At 40.5% G+C, this 16,332-nt stretch overlaps 2 protein-coding genes across 10 annotated transcripts in view; both read right to left on the reverse strand.

The window, feature by feature from the left end:
* IKZF1 (IKAROS family zinc finger 1 (Ikaros)) overlaps positions 1–16,332 on the reverse strand; it is a 72,541-nt gene that overhangs the window by 55,669 nt on the left and 540 nt on the right. For 5 of the 9 annotated variants that reach the window (XM_010574046.1, XM_010574036.1, XM_010574021.1 and 2 more), the window contains exons 1-2: positions 15,567–16,173; positions 3,717–3,770 (exon numbers count right to left, since the gene is read on the reverse strand). In XM_010574046.1, coding sequence (XP_010572348.1) covers positions 3,717–3,756 — 40 coding nt within the window. In that variant the 5' untranslated portion in view covers positions 3,757–3,770; positions 15,567–16,173. Of the gene's footprint in view, positions 1–55; positions 146–1,240; positions 1,356–3,716; positions 3,771–15,566; positions 16,174–16,332 lie in introns of those variants that run through there. The other 4 variants (XM_010573985.1, XM_010573993.1, XM_010573977.1 and 1 more) reach the window with 4 other exon arrangements.
* The window catches only part of LOC104835863 (chromosome unknown open reading frame, human C7orf72), a 76,539-nt gene continuing 76,107 nt past the window's right edge, over positions 15,901–16,332 (reverse strand). Inside the window, 1 exon segment of the mRNA XM_010574098.1 lies at positions 15,901–16,077. Coding sequence (XP_010572400.1) covers positions 15,901–16,077 — 177 coding nt within the window.

A 16,332-nucleotide genomic window follows, 5' to 3' on the forward strand; every position in this document is an offset into this window, starting at 1 on the left:
AGGAAGGGAACAAAGTGCCCAGCCCAGTAAGGTTTTATGTATCCTTTATTCCTACCAAAGTCTGTAGCCTGGTGTTTCTTTAACACCTCCATTCAGTTCTGAGAGCAATTCAGTTCATGCCAGGATGGTGCTGCTGGAGCTGCGACTGTTAAAAAGAATGCCAGAGCAGGATTTCTTACAGAAGTCTCATTCTTTGTCCTTTCACAAACTAATGTTGAATGTATTTAATACCTGAGGGTTGTTTCCTATGAAAACACTAGAATCACTGGAGAAGTCATGCAAGAAAAGCAACATAAACATTTTTCTGGATGGGAGTCACAATCCAATTCATTTCCCCTTTTCACTAGTAGAACCTCAAACATCCAGTGATGAGAGGAGAGTTACTCTGGAATGGGAGCTCTCAGGTGGGAGATACCAGCCCAGGATATGCTCATTTCCACCTTCCTAGGACCTAGCAAGAACATCAAATACAAAACTCTTCTTCCTGCTTTTGCAGAGCACGGCACAGCCTGGTTGGTGCTAGGAGATCTTTTTATGTTAGATGTGGAAACATTGGTACTGTTTTTTCACCTTCCTTAACTGTTAGGCCCTAGAACTGAGAAAGAAAAAAAAAGCAAAAACGCAGGAAAAATACTGCTTGTTAAGTGAGATATTATCTGTGTTTTCTGACTCTCTTGTACGGATGCCGGATACTGTTTGGTTAAATGTATGTCAGCTCTCTCCTCATTTCAGAACTGCAACTGCTTGCTTCATGAAATATCACTTTCAGGAGAAAAATAAAAATTGTGAACTTTGCGCTAGTCACACAGTATTTCAGTTCCTCTAGGAGCCAGCCATGCCTGGATTCCCAGAAGTGGGAATACCTGCGTGCATGCAGGGTTTGGCTCGCTCATGCTAGTTTTGTACTGTTTTGGCCCAGCTCGCCCCTGCCACACCTGAGTCAGCTACAGCTGCATAAAGCTCATGGCTGCAAAACACTGCCTTTGAGCTGAGAAGACTGTTTCTAGAGACCTATTTTATTTCTGGGTTAAAAAACAAAACAAAACCAAACTCAAAGACCCCCCCCCAAACCAATTTTATTTTAAATTTATTTTTCTTTTAAAACACAACCAAGTGTGCTAGTGAAACAAGTCACCTAATTCCATAGGCTCAGAGAATAAGCTACACTTGACAAGCATTACTCACAGAGCAGGAGAAATAAATAAAAGTGTTTTTCAGCTGACAAGACAATCTCACACACCTGAAACTCTGCAATTGTCTAACTGGTTCCCAACACATTGTAGAGTTCCCTCATCATGCAGGGAAGCACCCTAGAAGCATGTAGACCCCAAGAGGAGGAGAAGGGCGGGGGGAACTCCTTTCTGGATTCACCAGCCTATGAGAAAGAAGTAGGTTACATCCCTGTACCTTCAGATTGTCTTACTTTTGAGGTCTGGTAAGAGTTTATGAAGAGCCAATATCTGTAGAACCTAATCTGACAAACTCCTATTTCCAGAAGGCTGAGTTCACGCACAGCTCAGATCATAAATGAAAGTAAATTAGCAAGTTTTTTCTTTGGCCAGTTGTTCACAAATCCAGCTAACAACCCAACACAACTCACACCCTCTGTTCACAGAAAGTACCAGATGCTCAGTGACAGGAACAGCAGGAAGAGTTCAAAGCAGGTTGTTTTTTTTTCTGTAACCTGTTTATGTAGGTTTAGCTCTTATCAGAGGTAAAATTCCTCTTACACTGTTGTGTTTTGGTTTGTGTTTTTTTTTTTAGGAGAGCCCTCTCTCATCACATAAGACTACTACTCTTATCAGCATGATTTGCTAGACAAGCTAAAAGGCACGGGAAAGTACTGCAGTGGTTCAATCCTGGAAAACTTTGAGAGCTACAAATTATATACATAGATAAGCATGTATTTACATACAAACAAACATTCAAAATGGCAAAGTTTCTTGCCAATCTTCCCTCTTGAGGGGAGAGGCAGACCATAAGGAAGGCAAAGTGTGTGACCTACTAATCCACTCCTTGACTCAAGGCAGCATCTCCCACACTGCTCCTCTCCATGTCAAAAGAAAAAAAAAGCAATGCTCTGGTAAGAGGTAGCAGGTGTGGAGCTCAAATTAACACCATAGTAAAGAATACCACAAAGGTTAGGTGTGGGTATCCAGGGGAGCCTGTGCTGCTGCAGAGGAAGAGGAGGTCAGCGCTCCTGCTCCCAGGAGCTCATGTAAGCAGGAAAGGGTTTCTGCAGCAAGCAGAGGAGCTGGGCTCGAATCACAGCGTGGAGCAGATGCGCGGTGCTTTGTCTGCATAAAGGATTAAAGATTAAAACCCCACTGCTTTTTCTGCTAGGGCCACACATGCTCCGAGCACAGCATGTATAGGACAGGTTTTACTTCATTTACAAATTGTTTCAGAGTGCGACAAAACACTGATGTGTAAGTATATCCAGTTACAATTTTAAAATTGTTACCTGAGGAGGGGAGTGCAACATGTCTCCACGGGGTTGACTAGGAATAACTTCCCTACACTAAATGTAACTGATTATCTTCTGTTGGCATGAAGGATTATTATATTGTTCTTTCAGACAGAAAATGTCTTTGATTTTCAATTTTCAGATGACATTAAAAAGTTCTGGGTTCCAATTTTTGAGAAAAATCCTCAATGTTTTTAGAAGGGGGGGGGGGGAGAAAGAAAGAAAACTGTATTCATAGATTTTAGGAAAACCCAGTGACCTAGCCACCCACGCTGGACCCAGACCTTCATGATCTCTTATAGCCGGCCTCCAGGTCCTGAGCCAGCAGTGCCCAAGAGCTGCCTCTTAGAAAAGAGCCACATGCCCAGGTATCTGCTGGGAGCGAGTGGCCTCAGTGATGGGGCTGTCGTGCTCCAGGTTGAACACTAAACGTGAAAACTGAAAGCCATTAACTGTTGCAGCTGCCAACATATTAGGGAAACCAGGAAAGAGACCGACTTGTCCTTTTTCAACTGTGGAGGCACAACAGTATGAATACATGTTATCTTGCTAAGCCAATCTTTTAAGGAACCAATTTCCAAGGAAGTTAAGAATAAAACCCCTCATAGAATTATCCATATGGGGTAAGACTGCAAAATCCTATCCATGCCACTACAGGGCAAATTTTAGAAACCTAACTAACTTCTCTGCTGTTTAAAAATTTTTGGAAATATTATCATCTTGAACAAAAACACAGTTACAAGCGTAAAGCCTCATGTCAATCCGTCCTTTTTTTGTTTTTCATTTTTTAAATGTTTATAAGTAAAACTGAATGCTCTGGAAAAAGTCAAATAACCCTATGTTGTAAATACAGTTTGTTTGCTTTTAATTAGTATTTGCCCCCTCCCACCTGGTGAACTTTGTTTATTCTATATTTATTTTGTAACAATCAGAATTTTGCTCCCAGAAGAAAGAGTGTAGATGTGCACCTGACCGTGCTTCAGGGATACGCTACCACAGGTTTAATGCAAAATTACATCTATGCTTCTATATTCCCTTGACTTCTTTATTTACCCAGTTCCTTTTAAAAAGTCCATGCACTGTTGGGCTTGATATCAAGTGATATCTTTAATTATATCTCAATTCCCACTCTGGTTTTAAAAAAGACCCAAAGCAATTTTATTGACAACAAGAAAAGCATTGTACTGTGCTAGAAAGATGAGCAGAAATTTAGGATTTTCTTTGTAGAAGTATTCGTTGAGGACCTCACCTGAAACCTGGGACATATCTTGAGCCTCATCTGTTTCCATTTTCCTCAAGTTATCTGAGAAGAAAGGAAGAGCCTTAAGTTAATGCAAAATAACACACACATACACACACAGAAAAAGAAAAAAAACCCAAACCCCCCCCACACACAGAAGGAGAAAGAAGGGAGAAAGGAAAAAAAAAAAAAAAAAACCTTTACTATTTAACTATAAGATTATCTGGGAAGAATAATGTATTTTTCTCTCTATTTCCTCCCCGCATACTTGCTGGAGTATCAGACTGGCACAGACCTTGATCCTTTTAAAAACAGCATTACAAAGATTTATAAAAATATCATTACAAGCACAGGAGGACCAAATTTGTTATTTATTGTTAATTTCCTACTGCATAATAACCCAAAATGCAAACTGACTGCAACAAAATTAAGCAGAAAATTAAATGGCCCTGGGTCATTGTAGGCACAGAATTCATTCTCTTGGTTGATCCATAGTTATGTTCTTTCTAATTTACTGAGCATGCATCGATGAACCTTGAGTCAGCTTGGTGACACGCGTACAATCAGCAATCAAAAAACGAAGCAATTTGCTGAAGAATGTCTCATTTACCCAAGCAGGGCTGCATATCTGAGCAGCAACCGCCACTACCTCCATTAATAATGAATACACCTCCAGCCGCGGCAGATGGGCAGAGCAGCAGCTTCAGGCTTTGGCCCCTCGCTCGCCCGGGAGCCCTTCCTTCAGACCGCACCAGCCCGGTGCTGCGCGGGGGAGAAGTACAGCTCCCAAAAATAGCGAAATGAGCCCAGGAGGGAAAGGGAACCCATGCCTTCCTGTTTTGCTGACAGATGGCTGGCTCCATGGCGAGGCGAGTAATACCGGGAAGCTCCTGCCCTCCGCTTGCGACACACCATCTTCCAAGGAGCCAGCAACCAGTGACCACAAGCACCAGGGAGAAGCGTGTGGAGGGTTAGTGGGGTAGAAACAGAATTCAGGTTTTTCAGCTGGAAGGGGACCCTGCAGGTCTCAGGGCTCGAGCACCAGCTGCGGACAGCTGGTGGCCCCTTGGATAATAGATGTGCTGCTGGAGCAGGTAGTCCCAGCACAACCTGGTCCCCACCTTGAAGTATGGCACGAGCAGCTGAGGTAGCCTCAGGTGGGGAGGGGACAAAAAGCCTACAAGCTTTTTGTTCAGCCATGGTATGCTAGGCCATGTCTTTTAGCTGCTGTGGCTGGCTTCACATCCTACCAAGCAGAGGAGCTGGCTCTTTGCTGTTCCTTATAACTGAGATACCTGCCCCATCCACCCCGTTTCCTGGAATTAAAGAAGATGCATTTTCTTGAGGGTTGGAAGCAGAACAGAATGTGGCTTGAGCTCTACAGAAAGGTTCAACCTTATCCTAACCCTTTTAGCCCAACTTCCATAATTTATTTTGTTTCCCCCAAAAATCTTCAACCTGCTACCCAACAAGCTGCAGTGGGAAAGTGTAATAGCCATGGTCATATTTATTCACTTCATAAGTTTTATGGTCTCCTCACTTGCTTCTGAATGTCATCAGTACATCTGAGATCCAATATACTTCTGCCCGCCCCTTGCGAAAGCTGGCTTCCCTCACCAGGTCCATGGTGGACTTGTAAAAAGAGAGCATGCAGACTGCAGAGCTGCAGACAGATAGGTTGGGGAACAGATTTTGGCCTATGCATTTTGCAAAAAAAGTTTGGTATTCTCGCAGAGCATTCTGCCTGTTGCACATGTACCATAGCACTGCTTAATATCCAGTAACGCTGTCTTGCTTTATTCTGCTCTTAAACTTTAATTCCAGACAAGCAATTTGTTTAACATCTATATATAATTCTCAGAAATTACTACAGCCATGCAAAACACAATAAGCCACCTACCACTCAACAATTTGCATCAGTTCCTATGGGACTGAAGAGCTTACAATAGGTCTATTTTTAATGAAGTAGTCAGTGGGAAATGCAGCTTCTTTTGCAGGAGGGAAAACCCTATAATGGTAGCCTGCTCAGTTACTGTAAACATAGTGTATTTTTGGAAGGTGGTATGGTACAAGTGCTCAGTATAGTCCCTTATTTCTCCTGCAAGCATGACTGAACACAAAGGAAGAAAAAAAGAAATGTCCATGCATCTATTACTGCCTTCGAGGGTCACCTGGCTACTGTTAATCAGTTGATTCCTACACATTTTTCCACAGAGTAGTGTACCCCACCCAACCAAAGAAAACTTCCCAAGAAAATACCCCCCAGAAGGGAGCCACACTCACGAAGGGCACTTTATTCCAACTGCACCTGCCTTCTCCCTATTACTAGGCCTTCAGCAGGACTGGGAGCAACAAGGCGAGGAGGTGGCAAAGGACAAAATTCCTTCTATTTTTGTATTCCTGAATTTACCTGCCTTAGGCACGACAAGCCTTACGTGCAGCATTTCTGCAACTTAAGGAGCACACTTCTCAGCCATACTCCTTCCTGCCTCTTGCTGCCATCAGGCAGAATTCAGCTTGGAAACACTTCCCAATTCTTAAATGGAGAGGTAAACTAGAGTACAGATTGTTTTTGTTTTGTTTTGTTTTAATGGAGTTAAACTGGAATACAGTTTTTTTTTTTTTTTTGGGGAATACTCCTAGGTTTGCTTTCTGTGAAGTTGGATGATTGCCTGTCCTGAAACAGATGCCCTCAGTTCTCAAAGAGACGACTTCAGCATTTATCCTTGAATTAGGTGATTTTAGGACATTTGGCAAAGTTGATCCTTTTCCTGGGGATAAAACATGTTGAGAAAATAGAGCTGGTGGAAAAGTGATGAGGGAAAGAGTTGTTTCCCCTAATGACTACTTAGAACAATTAAGCATGGTTCCTAAATGTAGATTAAGATCCACAAGCACTAAGCGAATTGGTAAAAGCAAAAAAAAAAAAGAACTTTAAAAAAATCCTAAAGGGTATTTTGAATCCATCCCAGGGGAAAACTGTACTCTAACACTAGAGTATCCTGTGGTATCTGGTAAATACTAATGAAATCCCAGCTAAATTCAGCTTAGGCTCTGTATCGGCAAAAAATACATGACAGGACCCCCCGACCTCAATTCCACAATGACAGCGATGTGTTGGTCTTGGCTCTGTCACTGTTAAAAGGTTTTTCACACTGGACATGGGCATAACGTGTCTTGGGCTAAATTTTAAGTGCTAAGAGTAGAATTTACCTCTTTGCCTTTGGTATGGTAAATCTATGAATAGGAAACTATGCCCTGTTTTTCTTCCCTTTCCTCCTCTGCTCTAGAATCAGCAGAAACGTTGTTGTTGACTTCCCAGAAAGCAAGAGAGCCCTACGTACGGATATAAGGATTTGCACTAAAGTATCTACTTGATATCAATTTGTGAATTAATAGATCTTTACTAAGATTTAGATAAAAGAACACTGTTTTAGAAATATTTATGACATGAAACTCTAAATAACTGTCCATTTTGGCAAGAAAAATAATTGTTTTGCAATTTTTCATTGTAAGTTGTATCTGCAGAATCAAATTTATCAGTAGCATAAGAAGTGTGTATGACTTCACCGTCTTCAATGCAACTGCATCTATTTAGGTTAGCAGCTAACTTAGGAGCCTGCAGTTCGAAATCAAAAGCTGGGTGGGCAGCTGACCGAAGCAATCTTGCTCTCAAATGCTGAACGCTTGTAGCTCTCATTTAGAGCAGGAAAGGGATCAGCACTTAGGTGATAATAGATATTTCTTCTATATAGGAATCCAAATGGCTTCAAAGTTTGGCCCTTTATTAAAAGAGCTACAAAGCTCCCTTCAAAATACATAAAATTATTTCTTCAAGTTTTTTCAGATACAGAACTCTAACCTTTACGTTTTCCTCTCTGGACTCCAAATACCAGATTCACAGATGAAGCTACCATAATGCTTTGGAAAAAGAATCAAATGTTGCAATCTTAAGCTAGTTAACAATCAACACACAAAAAAACTGAAAGACTATGTTGATTTTGTTTTAAATAAGGAAGTACCTAACTGACCATGCTCACACAAAAATTTTGGATTTAAATTAGTCAGCGTTTGTCCAGGTTGCCATCTTAAGCACAAAGAAAATTCACACATGTCTGATTTCCCTCCTTGCAACTCTCCTGACAATATAACTTGTGCTATGTCTTAAGAATACATCAAAATACACCCCATGAATCACTGAGGCACTGCTCCATTTATACTTGGTGTCATTTACAACCAGAACTGGATTTGGAACCTTTTAGGATTCCAGGTGTAAATAGGAAGAAGTCATTGCAAGGTCAAGATTTTCTAATCTTTCAGAATACAGCAAATTAATTATTTGCAGGTCTTAGTTTATTATTCCATCTCCTGTTTTACAATGCAAATTCAAAAGTAAACCTCCTTGTCAAGAAAATGAATGCTTAGCATTTATACAGTGTTTTATCAATCCAAACAAATGTGTAAGCATGTCAGTCCTTCTCTAAACCCTGCTCTCTTAGGATATTAAAAGATGGCAAGATTGGGCCATTGATATAATTCAATGGAATGACCTAATCCAATGCCAAAGACTAGCTATTTTGTTTTCTTCTTTGTTTCCCAAGCTACGTACGTACTGACTTCTCTGGGACAACAAGTGCTTCACGCTCAGCACAATGGGACCTCACTTACATTATGGAAATAAAATCACAAATTCTGACATTGTGGAGCCACTTTGGACTTACACCAGCACCCCTAAACTCAGAGCTGTCCTTCCATCTACAGATAGCTCAGCTCTACTTCTGGTGCTGCAAGGAGTCCACAAACATACACCACATCCAGCTGTATGTTTCCAGGCTATTTGTAGGTGTAGCCTTCCGGAGCAGCCAGAAAGGTCCCTGAAGGAACATTTCTGTCTTGAGTGCACCCCATAGGCACAGGCACACTTTTCCATGAAGCCTCAGAGCAGAAAATATGAGCGCTCACAAAGACTGGATGGGAGGAGAAGAAACCTTCTACAAGGGACCTGGTGTTCTGCAGGCACTTTTGCACATATAAAATGAGAGGGGAACATGCGTTCTGCAGCGGTGGCAGTTCTGGGTTAACTGCGATAAAACAAACAAGCAGAGGCAAACCCCAGCCTTGCTTCCACAGCCACCGTGGGGAAAGGGCTGATTTCGCAACCCCTGCCTGTGCAAGCAGCCTCTCGGCAGGAAAAAGGACCGCTCGCACAGGTCATTAGAGCAGCTGGCCCTAACGGAGTGCTCATGTGTGAGCATGTGTCGTCTTTGTGGTCTTTGACATGTCTCATTGGCTCCTCATCACATAGGCTGCAGATTTAGCAAACTAAAAATCCAAAGCAACAACCAAAAGCATAAAACCCCAACCCACTTTACAACCTAAATTGAAGCAAAGCTCCTCAAACAGGTCCTAGATTCAACCACCCACAACATAGAAAGAGAAGTTTAATAAATAAATTGATAAAGCAAACCCAGGCTGCAGCCTGAAAAAAACAGTACTGTTGAACAGCTATAGCCCTTAACATACCTGACAGGAGAATTTGCACATTAACAACAGTTTGGGAGTGATATGTATCATCATGTATGTGTCATCAGCCTTTTTGGTTTTAAGTTGGGAGTTGCATCTACCTGCAGAATGATAATACAGCTGCATTTCTAATTGCACCAGAGGGTCTTGACCTAGCAGAATCGAGCCTCTTGTATCCATTGAAGTCAATGAGTTTGAACCAACAACCAAGAGAGGAGATGAATAAAGACACCCCTGTAAAAGTTTAGTTTAGTTTCCTTTTAAACGAAAGACCTAATTTTTTTTTTAATAGACTTTTAACTTCACATACAAATGTGCTACATATGACTGAACACACAACAGGAAGACTGTTAAACACAGGTAAAAGGTAGTATGTATTGAACAACCAGTGGAAATACTTGAAGAAAATTGTTAGAATCCTACAAACTACTTTTAATTAAAAGCATCCAATATCTCAGCAAGCAGCTGATAATTAGCTTTATTATTGTAATTTAATATGCTAGACTTCACAATCTCTGTGAATGACTCACTTTAGAACCATTTTAATTCTATTTTTAATTTCCGGCTCATCACACAGCTCGATGTAAATAATAACTACAAAGATGAGGGGTGGTCCTTTCTGAAAACTAAAAACTGGGAGTCATAATAAGCACTTTAGTGTCCTTCCATTTCTGTTTTTAAAAAAAAAACCTCCAGGTCTTTTAAAGGACTGTATTAAAACAGAAAAAATGTTAAAACTAAGTGGATCAATTTCTCTCCCTCTACACTAGTTCCATATTCAGCATTTTCTACAATGTCTAGGGAGATGTTTAGTTTATTCAGTCGTTTCTCTATTCCTGCCTAGTGTAAATTCTGGTTAACTACATGAATTGACAATACAATTATGAGCATACAGACAAATTTCAATGGAGAGCTCCTGTCTGCAAAATGAAGGAAGCAATGTAATTCAACACACAAGATTAAGAAAAGAACTCTGCTAACAGTGCAGATGTGCAACATTTATATGTCTGGCACATGTACAATTAATTTCCATGTTAGTGAACAATTGTGAAGGTGTAAAAAAAGTTGTCTCAAAGAACCTACATAATTCTCAGTTCTTTGGGAATTCTTTTTCAAAGCACTGATGGATGATAAAAAGTGCATCTTGTATGCATGTATGTGTTTTCCATATGTACTCTTCTTAGCATTCTACTGTGTTTAAGCTATACTCATGTAACAATGCACTGTTAAAGGAGATAGTAAAAAAAAATAAATCTGTTCTTTTATTGACTTTGTGTGCAAATTACAGGACTTAATGTCATTGCAAATATGAAAAAGGTTCTTCCTTCAAGTTTTTGAATTGCAACCAGAGTCATTATAAATTGTTTCCACAATATGACAAAAATATGAAGGTAATTTTCCTAATTAAGGCCACATTTTATTAATTCATTAAACTCTGTCACCTTTATTCACTAAAAATCAAGCAGAAAAGTGGAATAAGTTCACCATGACAAAGAAAATGCACACATTTCCATCTTATAAATAAACTGCCTAAAAAGAGGTGAGGTGTGTAAATTAAGGCACTCAATCTAAGAACATAGCACATTCTCAAGTGGCCAAATTGAGCTCTTGAATATTCTTCCAGGGCTCTCACTCAAGAGAAGGCAAGCAGCAGATGCAAAACTGGACTTTTTGTATCCATATATATATATGGTTTAAAAAGCGTAGGATGTCCTTAGCACAGCATATTTAAATATGCAATAGAGAAAACATAAAAGGATCCCTTTATGTCTAGAATTGTTATTGCCAAATATCCCCAACAATATATCAGTAGTCAATTTGTCCAAATTATAGGAGGTTTCAATAACTCTGCTTCATGATCACAGAATTGCTTCCTAATTTCCCTTCAAACTGTTCAAGCTGTTACGGATTATTAAAGGACATTATCAGCCTGAATAAGCATATTAGAGATCTGTGTGATTTTTTTTTCCCCTAAATAAACCTAAAAATAACTCCTAAAATTACTATAATTGAAATGAATTAGCAAGTTTTTCCACACTACATGTTTCAGTTAACTCACTCTGCTTTTGCAAATATTTTGGACCCAATCCATTATGGACAATTCCAGCTTTATATTGCAATTGCTCCACTGTTCTCTGTGAGTTGACACAAGTGGAAAAATGAAGCAATGCAGCAGGGAATCAGACCTATCTTACAGACCAAGTTTCTCTTTTACTGAGAAAGCTAGAGCAACTGGGATCAGAAGAAGAAATGTAAATCTTTCACATGAAATAAATATACTTCAAAATAAGCTAAAGAAGTGGACAGTTCCCATTGCTTAAAATAAAATATAATTTCAGTGTGACTGCTCTTCAAAAACTGCAGTCTGAATGGCCTTTTGAGGCATTTATACAAGAAGCATGAGCATGCCATGCAGGTCCCAAACCTATCCCTGTGAATTTGCAATGGTACAAATAAAGCCAAGAACATGCATGTATCTTTTCAGGACTAGGACCTACATTTGCAGTCACCACACTGTGTTGGCAGTGACCTGCTTAGTACAAAAAAACCTGCAATCTCTTCTTGTTCACCATCTTAAAGCATGGAGGAAGGTATGTCTTAAAGGAGAAGGGTGAGGCAGAAGTTCTTGGGCTTTAATAAAGATGCATCACAACATATCCACGGGGGCTAACATAATTCTGTTTAAATTTAGGAAGCAAACAAAACTCTTGTTGACTCCAAGCTGTAGTTATGTTCATGTATAGATTACAGATGTAGGGACAACAAACCATAGTTGACCTTGGAAGCAGGGAGTTTCCCAGCTGAAGTCAGTCCATTTTGCTGGATAGCCACTAGGGAGATAAAACTCCTGCAGCTACTTTGGATGAGTAGAAGTTATTTAAAGTAGCCTCCTGTTTAAAAGTTGCCATAAAGCTGACAAGACCGAGGCTGCCTATCTTGCCTCAGATGGAGTTCACACTCATCTCTAAATGCTGTTCCCCTCCAGCGGTGGAAAAAAAATATCTTTGGATTACAGAAAAAAATACCAGTGAGGAATAGGTTTATCCTCTTTTGACTCTCGCATTGAGTTAAGCATTTAAAAATGCTTCCCAAAGAAGCATACTCCCAGAAAAAACGATGAGAGTCCGTACCTTCCACTCCTCAACTGACATAATATACTCCCAGTATCCTTCTGAGGGCATCTAGCAACTGCATTTAACCCAATGGCATTTGTCCAGCAGCACAGCCTTCTCCCCTCTCCTTTCTTTTTTGGGGGGGAAGGATTCTGAGAAGAAAAAATTATTCCCAAACCTTTCTTTCTGTGTGATTTTATACTTCCTAGAAAAGTGGGGTTTGTTGCTTGGGAGGGGAATTCCAGGGGAGCCCACCACAGTGCCAGCAGTGCATCCTGCCTTACGCTCATAAGGATGACAACTTTTTCCAAAGGTCCCATTATTGCTACACTACATTTTACTACTTTACTATGTTTTCTTTGGTCTAATTCTATTACTTTTAATAATAGTAGAAAGTAATGACTGGTCAAAATGTAATCAAGTACATATGTGAATCTTGACTGAAAAACAATAAAATTCGCTATGGACCCAGCTCTTCTTGCACATAAAATAGGAGAACAAAAAAATCCCACAAGTCTTCAGTGGAAGTTTTTCCTGACAAAGAGCCACACAATTAGGCTGCAATCCATGACTTTTGATATCCTCTGGACTTTTTAAGAAAACATTGCCAAAAATGATCTGCCAGAACAGCATAGGATTCATTATGCCCTTGTTTTCTGTTGCTGAAATGCAGACTGGACCCATTTCCTTGTCTTCTGCAAGATTGTGGTGTTAGAGTAAGAAGTTCCCAAGCTCAAATAAAATACGTCTGGAAATGTTTTTGGCTGCATTTTGGAGTTATCCAATTTTAATGATGAGAAACAAGTTTTGCATTGTTGTAAAACTCTGCGGATTCATTCTCCACTTACATTTCTGCATTGCTATGCAGTGGAAGTGGCAAGCAAACCAGGTTTTCGGTATTAAGGTCCGCAAGGGAAAGGAAAACTGCTACAGTAACAGCAAGATGGAGACTACCGCATTTTTTATTGTACACTGCACGTAACACAAATGACAAAGGTGTCATTCATGCTTATATGAGGAAACGTGCAACCAGACCATTCCCAGAGTGAGCACTGGCAGCCGGGAGCTGAGGTGGAAAGTCACAGGTGTATGACAAGCTTGTCTCTCTACTGCAACTCCTGAGTATGGGACCTACTAAAAATACAGCAACTCACTTTGCTCACTTGGAGTTAAGTAGCTGCCCTGAGAAATACTCAGCTGGGATAAATGATGCACGCAGGATCAGTGCCTAAGCTTCTTCAGTTACTGGGAGCATGAAGGGCAAAGAGACAAGAGTCCTCTGCCCTGTTTTCCCATCATTACGTTGGGTCAGAGAGATCAGTGATCCCTCTTTAATTACTGGGGTCCACCAGTTCTTCCTGACTGAATTAGGACAGTCAGTACAATACCACATTATGCCTCTGCGTCCCTGTTGCTGTACTCAGGAGGTAGAGGACGCGTGCAGGTATCAGTGCATTATGTTTGAAATCCTGGCTCCTGAGGATGTCCAGCACTGGACTTCCATTGACTTCATTCTGGTCAGTCTTCTCACTCGGTGGATAAACCTGCCTTCTCCTTGGCTTTTTATCTTAAATTTACCTTATCATTAGGGATATAATTTCTATTTCTATTTTTTTTATAAACTTGCAGTTTATAAATTCTGAGTTTAGGCTACTTTACTCAAAAAAAAAAAGAAAGAAAAATAAAGAGCACATGGATAGTCACCAATATTAATATTTGTGAGAAAATCTTTACGGTTGGATGCGAGTCTGGGATAATAGAAACATGAACTAAGGAAAGTGCAGAGCTCTGCAGTATTTTAGACGCTTCCCCCACGCAGTTCTGCTAAGGGCAGCTATCATTTTAAGAGTTCTTGGTCTTGCACTTGGTCTACACTTTGTTTCTCATGTCCACATACAGCAGTTTCAAAGGCTTTGATAAAGCAATAAGGCATACAGCCATCAAACTAAAACTTGGTAGAGCTTTGCTAAGGATTGAGTTATCTTGAGGGGGTGGGGGCATATGGCAGTCTAAGCAGTATATCTTGTATTTTTTATTCAATTTTAAGCCAAATGTTTATGAGTTAAAGTCAAAGCAGACCATGTCAATATTAGAAGCTTCTGCAGGTGAGCAATGACACCTTTTGGAAAAGGGACGTAGTATGAACTGCTGCATGCTACTGTTATACTAACCCATGAAGAGGAATACCGAGTGTTTTCATGGTAACATGAACAAATCCATTCTCACTTTTTTGACTTACAATTTCCCTCATTGGAGAAAAGAAAGAAGAATAAACAAAGTTACCTAAGGGCAAAAATTTGGTTTGGAAAGTTCAGAAGCAACTACTTCATATAAGAAAGCCATCCCATCCTTAATTTTTCTATTTCACTAAGACTCTGAACACCTTAAACTATGCGATTCACTAGCAAGGCAAGAGAGCAGTGCCGCAAGCCACTCAGAACATGCCCCTGCTTAGATAAAGTCTTTCCAAGTATTTGGAAGGAATTTTAGTACTTATTTCTAAATGCATTATATTAATATGCTTTTTCTTTACTTTTCAATGATCATTGATAATGTTCAATACAGAGTCATACTATACGGTATTGAAGTATGCATGTGAGTTACAATTGATGTGAGCAGTCAACTGAAGCTAACAAAGTGCGTCTTTTAAAGGATTTGGCCCTTACAATGCATTACAGCTTCCAATTTTAAAACTAGACTATTAAAGTTTAGCAAATGGGTTGTTAAGGGGAATGCATGAAATATAATCAGGATTAGATACCTGGTTTATTTCATTTGGGTGTTTTTTGTATGGCTGGACAGCAAATGCATATGGATGTGACCTTGGTAGCACCTAGCTATTGAAAAGAAAAATACATAGTCAGGAAGCTCTCATTCTAACTTTTGATCCCCACACAAAGTCCTCTGAAAACACTACTTGCACTTATATGTGTAAGCAGACTCCGTGAATGTTAAAAAAAAAAAAGAAAAAAAAAAAGAAAAAAGAAAGAAAAAAAAGAAAAAAAAAAAGAAAAAAGAAACAACATTACATTCCTCTGCAATAATTTACATAGTTTAAGCCAGTGGCCATACCAGTCTAAAAATTCTTGCATTCCACAAAACATCACTTTTTTGAGATAATTTGCAACCATAAGCTACAGGTTTTTTTCTAACACAGTATTATTAACTTCTAACAATTTTGAAAGCAGAATGCTTTGCACAACATCTGGCAGCGTTACCATACCTTCTAGACCAAGGTAGAAAAGTAATCCAAGAAGCAATCAGGTTTCTTGAAGCACAAAATTAAAAGTTTCCTTAGAATCGACTGCTGGAGTGGGAAGTTGTTTCTTCACACACACCGTTTCTAACTACACACATCTTCTTTAATAACAGCTACAGAGCGAAACTGTCCCTTCCCAGAGAGGATAACTTTGCGGAGCAGGGTGAAAGAAAACCTCCAGCTGTGACAGGCTGCATCGCAAGGAGAAAAACTTCTGGTGCCACCGCTATTCGGAAGTCAGCAACTTCTCTAACGGCGTTCCCCTCAAGCGCACGGGGGCTGCTAATTTTACGAGTTCCTAACGGCTTTTACAACCTCCATACCTGCCTCCCCTCTGCAAACGACAGGCGCAAGCAATTTGAACTCGGGCTTTGAAGGACCCGAAGCGCCGGAGCTGACTGGAGGAGGCGAAAACAGACCGGTCGGTCCGCACCCGCTCCTGCGCGGGGGGCAACGCTTGCACCGCTTCCCTCCCCTTTGAATCAATGAACGCCCCTTCCCGGCCAGCTCCTTACGGCTGCTCATCTCCGAAATTGTGAGGAAGCGCTCCAAAGCGCCTGGATTGCACCCAAACTGCGGCGCGATGTTTTCAAATTTAAAAAAAAAAAGCGCAAAGCGGGTGGGAAGGGGAGGAGGGGAAGGACGGGACGGGACGGGACGGGACGGGACGGGAGGACCTGCCTGTTGGGCTCCGCAGTCTCCCACTTCGCGCTCCCTCCGGCAACTTCTC

This window comes from Haliaeetus leucocephalus, unplaced genomic scaffold (assembly GCF_000737465.1).
Source record: "Haliaeetus leucocephalus isolate CR32 unplaced genomic scaffold, Haliaeetus_leucocephalus-4.0 Scaffold3, whole genome shotgun sequence".
NCBI classification, from domain to species: Eukaryota; Metazoa; Chordata; class Aves; order Accipitriformes; family Accipitridae; genus Haliaeetus; species Haliaeetus leucocephalus.